Source organism: Aplidium turbinatum, chromosome 11 (genome assembly GCF_918807975.1).
Source record: "Aplidium turbinatum chromosome 11, kaAplTurb1.1, whole genome shotgun sequence".
Lineage (NCBI taxonomy): Eukaryota > Metazoa > Chordata > Ascidiacea > Aplousobranchia > Polyclinidae > Aplidium > Aplidium turbinatum.
The window spans coordinates 5,693,958-5,703,502 of NC_137482.1; the positions used below are offsets into that span (position 1 = coordinate 5,693,958).

The window sequence follows — 9,545 nt, forward strand, 5'->3', positions numbered from 1 at the left end:
AGCTTCGTTTCCTTGAATAGACATCTCACTGAGGTCTGTATTTAACTTGGATAAATATTCGCTCAGTTTAGAAAATGTAATTACTGTAAATAGTAAAACCAGTCTTCAGAGTCGAAACTGGAAAATAGGCTATCTTTTGCAATCTAAAAAGTATCGCTATAATAAAGTTAGTTGCATCCACGAGTGTGGCACTGTGGAGTGTTTGTGAAGCAAAGACAAAGGATTGTGATGTAACAAAAGGATACTGTATGCTCATGTGCATCAGCACACGGTATAAATGCGATAAGCGCAGAAGCGTTCTGTCCAAAAATAATGTTGAAGATCATTTTACTTTTAAATTTGGAAATTGCAAGTGCCCAAGAATGAGATTTTACTGCGCAAATAGTCTGGGGGTACTGCGCATTTGCTCAGTTGCGCACCTTAGAGGGAACACTGGCCAGGTGTAATTTCAGGTAAGCAAACCGCTTTATTGTCTTTTTCGCTTTCACATAGCACTTTCTCACTGTCTCTTTTGTTACTAATGGCGTTTGATTGGATACATTGTTCTCCATCATCTGTTGAAGAGGCGTGGAAGAGGCGGCAGAGGGGGTATTTTGAGGAGTGTTCACCGGAGAGGTATTTTGTTCTCCATTGCCATCTTCTGGTGATGTCGTTATCTCATAATCACTGACTGATGAGGAGACCTCTTCTATTTTGTCAATGACTGCTGCAGGTGCATAGTCAGCCTCTGTAAATATATCACTGTTATAAGGAAATATGCCTGTGCTCTTAAAACCAGATAGTATATTCCAAGGAACACATGAAGAAATTTGAGCTTCATTCACCAATGCAAGTATATGGTATATTGTCACAGTAGGCTATTCCCAGGGTTAGAACGGATCCAAGCATCCATAACATGCCCATATGATTTTTTGTACGGACCGTAAACTGCCTTATCCAATGGCTGAAGTTTGTGGCGCGTGTGTGGTGGAATCGTCAATAGAACAATGCCATTTGCTTTGTCAACTGCTCGTAGGGACACATGAGACTCACGGTTGTCCATGATTAACAGTACTTTTTCATTTGGAGTGCAATGTGATGTAGGCTATAAAGTGATGTAAGTATTGTTGAAACAAATCTTCATTCATCCGACCAGATTTAGTTGCAGCGCCTTTTGAACCCACTGGACCTCCACGAATAAAATATTCACGATAATTCTTTCTTGGGAATATGAACGTAGGTGGGAGCACACAGCCAATAGCATTAATTGCATTAACTTCGGTTACAAGTTCCCATCGTTCAGCTGATGTCACGTATCCAACTTGCTTAATTCCTTTTTCAATTACAACACTGCCTGGCTTTTGAACAGTGGTACAACCAGTTTCGTCAATATTGTATATATCTTGAGCAAGAAAATGATAGCGATCCATGACATCAACTAAGTTGGTGAAAAATTGGCCGACTGTGTAGCGATATGAATGCTATAGCTCTCGCTAGGGATGTTGCCTCTGGGGAGCAAATACTAAGACTTTGCCTATTTTTAAACCCTAACCAGTATCCTTCTCCAGCAGTGGTCGAGTGGTTAGCGCGTTGGGCTCGCAGTCGAGAGCCTGCATGTTCGACTCCAGTCACCCGCACTTGCTGTTGTTTTTCTGGGCAAGAAACTTTACGATAATTGCCTCTACCCAGTGATCGATTTCGAGTAATGGGTAGTACCAAATTTAAGTCATAAGTAGAGTAGACAACCGGAAACAGACATTGCCGTCGGCTGCAGCGTGGGTCGGTGTACATCGTTAGGCGTACACCGATGCATAGCGCTTGTCCGCTTTCCCGCAATGCAGGATAAAGATATAAAAAAAAAAACAAAAAAAAAAAACAGCGGATTTATCATTCCTCAAATTTTCAGGAACTTCAACGTTGTTTTGAATTGGGCTTCAGTTTCAGGAGAAAATATCATGTTACTTGATTTACAGTTTAGATAACCAGTCGGATTAACTTCTTGTGATCTTCCACTTTGCTTTGCTATATAGCGTGTTGACGCGATTCCATCAACCTTGTGGTTTGCTGCTACAGAGCGTATGCTTATGCCGCCTTTGATCGCATCTGCTGCACGTTGGTGTGTACGTGCAGTACTTCGAAGTTGTGTCTTTCGTTTGTAACAGCATTGTATTCTGAATAAAAATAAAAAATGTTTTACAAAAACTTATTAACAGTAGATCTAAGCCAGGAGAGTTCAAGTGATAAGAAATTTGCAATTTACCAAAACATGTAGGCCTACAATTTTAGCTGTAGAAAAATTAGGCATATATGCGTTGTATATTTGTAATATTCACAATATGATGCCTTTTGCCGATACTGTAGTGGCAAAGTGGACAGTTGCAATATCACATTCACTTGGTACTAATGAAGTTTAAAAAAAAGCAATCAGTCAAACAAAAAGCAGGGCATTAAAGAGCCACAATAAATGAAAATATAAGTCCCTCGCCATTGAAGTCACACAGTTGGATTACAGTTGTACCTCTTTCACTGGGTTTAAAAGTGACTTCTCAGAAAGCACAGGAAATCAATAATATTATCACTAAGACAAGACTTGAGTTCGCAATTGTTCGTAAGCAATTGTTCGTAAACAATTGTTCGTAAACAATTGTTCGTAAACTGTTTTTCGTAAAATGAAATCCGTAAAATAATTCTTCGTAAAGCATTTCTTCGTATACATCAAATTTTAACTGCATGCACGAAAATATGCTTTAGGAAGAATTGTTTTAGGAAGAATTAATTTTACGAACAATTGTTTTACGAACAATTGCTTACGAACAATTGCTTTACGAACAATTGCTTACGAACAATTTGTCGGACACCGTCCAGCTGCACTGAAGCATCTTTCAGCCTCAACTAAAGATGGTGGCAGAGACAAGGCAAGGTTTCAGATTTTCAAAGGCTTTTAAGACACTCTTTGATGGCTTTACAAAAAGCCATCTTCTTTTTTAAGAATTTTTGTGGGGAACTATAGCCTATGTACCGGTACGAAAGCAGGGATATCTATAACTACGGGATTGGAAACTCTGTGGAACTGAAAACCATTTTATACACCAGTAGGGTCACTTTTCTTTTGTGCGCTGCTGTGATAAATATTCACATAAATTGACCTCAAAGGGCATCAAGTAGTAGACTAAACGAACAACCAAAAGTGTAACAATCAATTCCCCTGCTGTAAATTGTAAGGTCTACGCTTGCCTGGTTTGTTTATTAATTTTGTTCGTATTCCATTAGTGCAGTCATGTAGTATTTTGTTTGCTGCTTAAAAAAATTCCAGAATGATAATTGGTTTTAGTTCTGATGACATCGTAAACGAATTGGTTTCGTACTGGATTGGTCTGGGAACAAGTTGATGATACAACAACATATTTCACTGATTGCTGAACACTCCTCATTTACGTACTTCTGATCCGACTTGCAGTACGCAAAATGCTAAAGAACAACAGTAGGCGGTTTTCGGACTCGTTACATTCATTTATTTTTTGGATTCATTGTTTTTTTTCTAGCAGCGTAAATGTACTTTTATACATCAATTAAGTTTCAATGGGAGTGTATTTTGTATTATTATTGTAAAATCAAATTTTGTATATCTTTTATTCGGTATTTTATTTTGTCAATCTTTCTGTAGTCGTAGTAATGTGATGACCCTACTGATGTATAGCACTGAATAGAGTTTCCAATCCCGTAGTTATAGATATCCCTGTACGAAAGTAAATGTTTGTATCTCCAAATGCTCGTAAGTCGAATGTTCGTAAGTTGAGGAGTTCCTGTAATAAGTTTAAGCGTAAAGGTATAGAGTAGTTCAATGATGATGTCTAAACTTTAGCAACTTTAAAACAAATATCACGCTGATTACAAAATTTTAGTGAATAGTATACCAATTTTTGTATACCAATCGTACACAAAAATAAATAAACATCCATCCAATGCGATAAAAACAGGAAGCACAAAACTACTTAGCAACATAATCGCGATTTCTTTAACACAATCATTGATTCGCATTAGGCTTGATGCCTGAAAGGTCAAGCCAATGATCTCAAAAAAGTTGCTTCAGCTGGATTGCTTATGAAAATTACGAAAAGTATTGAAAATAATTGATACTGTATTTGACCGTGAAACTATTCACATTGTTTTGTTTTTTTAAGTTTAATAATGTACTTGATCTTGAAATACTAAACTTGATACCATTTTTTTTTACATTAACGCTCGCTATGTCATTTGCTTAGATTTGGAATTTCATCAACTTAAAATTGATTAATTTGCAAATCTGTAATAAAAAGTAGTTGAAGATGTTCGACTGTATTTTTACATTTATCGGACAATTCTTTGTCCTGTTCTATGGGATGAAATTGACTTACAACATCTACCACATTTTGAGAGTATATATTTTTCCTACTTATCCTGATTTCTCAAAGTATGGCAAATGGTCAGGTGAGTGCTAATAGATTTCAACGTGACATTTGTTGTCCGTCGCTAGGTGACGCGTCTGAGCACCGAGCCTCAGACAAGCACGTTACAATATATGAAATATACAGTGAGCGACGACATATCAATAAAATGCCAGCCTTCAGTAAAAGGAAAGCTTAGCTCATCGAGAATGTTTTATCTTTGCAACCTAAATTTGACATGCTCAAGCCTACACGCAGGCTTGCAGAGTGATTATAAAACAATCAGACGGCTTTTTAAATCATTTGTTGATGAAAGTGGAATTTCGATTCCAATGTCTTACTTTGGGTGGAGTTTTGAACAGGTATCTTGATAATAATTAAAGCATAAGACATCGTTTGCATTTTACCTCAATTTTCTCAGGAAAAGATTAATTTAATTGTTGATTGAATTGGTTGGGTGAAGGAGTCTTTTAATTTATATTTTACAAAACGTTAGTTGATTTCAGTTTTTGAAGGGAATGTGACCAGATACCTTCTTCTGCCCTTTCTCTACCTTCCTCTACCATTAAATCGTCTGATCACCTATGATCAAAATATACACAATATGCTGTAACTCAAAACCTGAAAGTTTGCATTTTTTTCTACGTTTTTGTAAGGAACCTGACCAAGTGCTTCCCTTGAACCTTATATATTAGCTACACCCCTTTCATCCTGAATATCGTTTTGATATATCTCAGCAAATAATGAATAATTACAGCTTTAGAGCAAAATGGTTGGAACGCCTGGTTAATTTAATCAAAAAATAAAGATCCCAAAATGTAGATACTAAACTCATGTTCAGCAAACGTTTCGAAAATTAACTTGTTTCGTTAAATTACTTCTCTCCCAAAGCTATAAATTGTTTTCATCTTTAGTGCTATTGAATATTGCTTTTCAATAGCAATGAAGATCAAGATCTTGACAGTTTAGTTTTCAAACTAAAGCTTGCTATTCTAATTTTTAATACGTTTCTTTGCAGTTGTTACCGGTGGAACAAGCGGAATTGGAAAGGAAATCGCACTTCAGGTGATTGATAAACTTAATTTACTGTATAACGTTAGATCTATTACTGACCTTCAAGTGACCATTGGTTGGAAGCTGATCATAAACGCGTTGCTTGATAAAGTACTTCGAGACATGCTTCAATGTAACAACAGACAGGACAAGCTTAGCACCAAAGCATTCATTGTGTCATCTTTTGAAGAAAACAAAACAACCGTTTTCTAAAAATAAAAAAGGAAACACAGTTTATTTCAAGAGGAAGCCAATGAATAATAAGAATAATATTAAAATTAACAATAAAAAGCAATAATGTATACCTTTGATTCGTCAGACGCGGTAGCATAGCGGATAAACTCCAATCGTTGCAAATGAAGAAGCTGCAAGATCAAGCAATGATAGCCTATCTAACTTTCGGCATGTCCGCTTGAGCAACTCATTTAAAAACAGCTCTGCGTGGAATGGGATCTTGATGGACCCAGAAAACAACCAGAAGAAATACCATTTTGCTATTCTCACTGAGTCCGAGGATAAATATACTCACAGGCCACAGTCATTCAAGCTCAAAGGACTTAGTATAATTTTTGGAATTTTAGTATTGGGCCACTTAGCAGACAACACCATCGGCATTAATTCAGCGTCAAGAGGTTCTTTTGTGCATAAACAACGCAACCTTGACTGCATGTACATTACCGTATGGTGATGTGGTCTTGGCGTTTGGTTTGGTTTTGAATCTTTATCCTCGGACTGACAAAGCTTTGATAAGCTATTCCTGGTAGTTTCACATACTTGTAGAGGCGTTTGACGCAGTGCCAGTTAGTGAGATTGATAGAGTAAAGTTTCCGATTGTTGAAGTGTTGTTGCCGGAGAATTATTCCATTCATTAGGTGCCACTAAATGAAGAGCAGTCCTTAGAATGCCTTGTTCGAGCGCACACCCCGAGAGTCGAACCAGTGCCGCTCGATATTGAAGCTTCTTCATTCACGCAGTCACGCTAACCAATTGTGCTATCGGGATGGACTATAAATATCATTTTATGTCTTTTAGACAAATATATACAGTCATTAATAAACCCTTTTGATATATTTTCAATATTACATTAAATTCATCGATCCCATGTCTTCTAAAATGCGCTACATGGGCTAAATTTAATCGTGCTATATTTATTAGCTTGCTTCAAGAGGCCAAAACATTATCTTAATCGCAAGAAGCAAGGAAAAACTGGAAAAAGTGTCAAAAAACATTGGTAAGTGTCAGCTAAAAGTGGTCGTTTTGGCCACTTAACGTTCTGTTTAGACAAGGCATTTGCTATTACGAACCAAAGTTATCAAGCGTCAGGATGCCTTGGTTAGTCATTTTAAATCTGCAAAGACGTCGTGGATTTTATTCAATTTAAATGCGGGTTAGTAATGTTATAGGTCCACTGTATCTTTCTTAGGCCAACTTTAAAATAACTAGGCCAGAGAGAATTAAACGGTAGAAAGCTCGCTTCAAAACATTAAAAAAGTAATTATCAGTTGGATTCGGAAACTTGTATATTTTATTGTTAAAGCTTTCGCCACCGTAAAAGCGACTGCTTCAGTATCTTAGTCAGTATCTTAGTCAAAACAAAAGCATGGCAAAGTAAAATTTGTTTCTATTTTTTGAAATGGAAAGAATGAAATCTGTTCATCCATTGTTACAGCTTCGAGTCATGGAGTGCTGACCAAATATTTACAAATCGACTTTGCTGAAGATGAATCGATATACGAGAAAATTGAAGATTTTCTTAAAGATTATGACATCGGGGTGCTGGTAAATAATGTTGGAATGGGCACTCCAGGTGGAAAGTTCACAGAAACTCCAAACCATTCAAAATTTATCACAGACATGACAAGAATCAATATGTTAAGCGCTGTGAAGGCAAGACAGTGTTTTATTATTCTGATAATAAGTTTTCTTGGAGAGGGTTAAGTCAAATGCTATCCCAGGCGGATATGATAGGAAATCTATCCCAGCGGATATGACTCAATAGATGAAAGTAGGCTATGGCTTTTTTAGACTACAAGTTATCAATTTAGATTTGTTTACAAAACTTTGAATACATCTATAATGGTAGTGGACTTCATGGTAATACGTTTGCTGGCCGTTTATTGACTCTGACATGGTTTTCATTTTCAAATATCACAAAAATTTCAGATGAGTCAAATTGTGCTTCCCGGAATGGAGCAGAGAAGACGTGGTTGCGTCATAAATGTCAGTTCAGCGGGGGCACTTCACGTGGCTCCTAATCTTGCATTGTACGCAGCGACAAAAGCCTTCCTAAAGCATTTCTCCCAAATTCTCAGTTACGAGTGTGAAGACAAAGGTGTTACAGTTCAGGTAACATGATTCTATTGGCTATGAGCCGATTGTTTGCATTTACTACATAATTGTTTGTTAAACAGGAAGGTTAAATACAATCTTTGTCTAAAGCAGTCAGTTTTAAGCTTTAGTTGATTATGCTAGCACCCATACATTACATAATCTACTTCACAACGTTTAGTACGGTACGTGTTTAGGCCTATATCTCATACATCAACGATCTGCAAAAGTTACAATATTTCTCTTTGGCAACATTTTTAAAGTAACGTGTAGCTCAGCACTTGTTTGCTGCAAAATTTTTCAGATTAAAGAGTTCCTTACTAAATTTCGCTACTTAGTAGGCTAATGCCTATTGAAGTATGTGCATGGTCTTGAGTAAGGAATTACTGTTTGTGGTGTAATCAAGAAATGCATTCATGTCTATTTTGTCAACTTGCAGTGTTGTTGTCCATATTATATCAAAACCAACATGACAGCATCTTTACCAAATTGGAAAACAATGGCCTCAGCAGACGACTATGTTCGTTCTATGCTTGCAACTGTAGACAAAGAAAGGGTCACGGTGGGAAGTGTTGGATTCGTACTGAAGGTGACACATTATACAGTTTTCCTATGATTTTTTGTTGATTAAATAAGTGTACAGCGTTGTTAATAACATAAATAAAATTTAGTGGAATAATGAAATAATTTATTTTGCAATTTTTAACATAAAGGCTGGTGTACAATACACTTTGTTTTAACAAAATTGCTGTTTTTATGGAGCTGTCTGTTGTTTATACGTATTTTTGTTTTTAAAATAAGCTCATCTTCAGCAACCATTGTGGGTTAAATAATAAATTTGAAAATCCTCATTAAAATGGAGACATTTCATTTTTCTGCAATATCATTGCGTGATACCAAACCTTTATACTCATACATACCAATCCACTTGATGATACATGATAGTCTTGCTATATTTCAGAAGTTTGTTTTCGATTTGCTTCCTGTGAGCCTCTTGAAACTACAAGTAAAATCTCGGGTGAACAACAAACGAAAAATGGAGGATTAGTCTTTGAAAATATTGTGATAAAAATTGTTTACAACAGAAGTGTAATCTTGTAATAAATGGTTACTTTGATTTTTATGTCTCCATTGTGTTTTTGTGATATGTGATTTTTCTGCGCAAGCAGGCCTTACCTGCTTCAGCCTCTTGATAAAGGTAAAGTCAGTAGCAGCCTACTGACAGACCAAAAGTCGAAAATCAAGCTAACTATCAATTTCAGTATCTTGTTGTGCAAGCCTTGCATGTAGCCTATAGTAGGCTAATCATAAAAGAAAAGTTTTAGGACATTTATTATATTACAGTAGCTACTTGGAGCAAAATTTCATTCTGTATTTTCATAAAAATTGATTGAATTTGGATTACAATAGGATATATGTTTTATAAATTGAAATGATATGTTAAATTTTGTAATCAAGGTTTCGCGAACTTGCAAAATCCTAGAATTTAGTAGCCCACATCATGTCGATCTCGAGCACGCTTCAGTATCTGTATTTTGTCGCTTGTACCTTTTTTGTGGACACTTGTTATTTTACTTTCTTAATTTTGGTCAGAAAGAAAATAAAACCGAGGGCCAAAAAGTGGAAGATTCCTAAAAAAAAAGCGTCCGCCGAATTTTAAAGGACACTCTGCATTCTATGAACTTCGAGCCAAACGGAGTTTTGTGAAATAAGAAGTCATTCATGTACGTCATGTACACATGACAAATAAACAAGGTCTAT

General features: G+C 36.3%; 1 protein-coding gene across 1 annotated transcript; it reads left to right on the forward strand.

Annotated features, from left to right (window-relative positions):
• The first annotated feature begins 4,248 nt into the window (after window positions 1–4,248).
• Window positions 4,249–8,907, forward strand: LOC145780013 (very-long-chain 3-oxoacyl-CoA reductase-like). The gene is made up of 7 exons (XM_082591715.1): window positions 4,249–4,446; window positions 5,422–5,468; window positions 6,612–6,687; window positions 7,126–7,343; window positions 7,620–7,802; window positions 8,224–8,373; window positions 8,746–8,907. The coding sequence occupies exons 1-7, from the start codon at window positions 4,305–4,307 to the stop codon at window positions 8,830–8,832; spliced, it is 903 nt and encodes a 300-aa protein (XP_082447841.1). The 5' UTR covers window positions 4,249–4,304; the 3' UTR covers window positions 8,833–8,907.
• The last annotated feature ends 638 nt before the right edge of the window (window positions 8,908–9,545 follow it).

Bases quoted from the DNA above. Each gene is read 5' to 3' on its own strand.
- LOC145780013 (XM_082591715.1), top strand. From the start codon at position 4,305: ATGTTCGACTGTATTTTTACATTTATCGGACAATTCTTTGTCCTGTTC. The intron at 5,469-6,611 runs GTGATTGATAAA...TATATTTATTAG, and splicing joins GAAAGGAAATCGCACTTCAG to CTTGCTTCAAGAGGCCAAAA. The intron at 6,688-7,125 runs GTAAGTGTCAGC...CCATTGTTACAG, and splicing joins AAAAGTGTCAAAAAACATTG to CTTCGAGTCATGGAGTGCTG.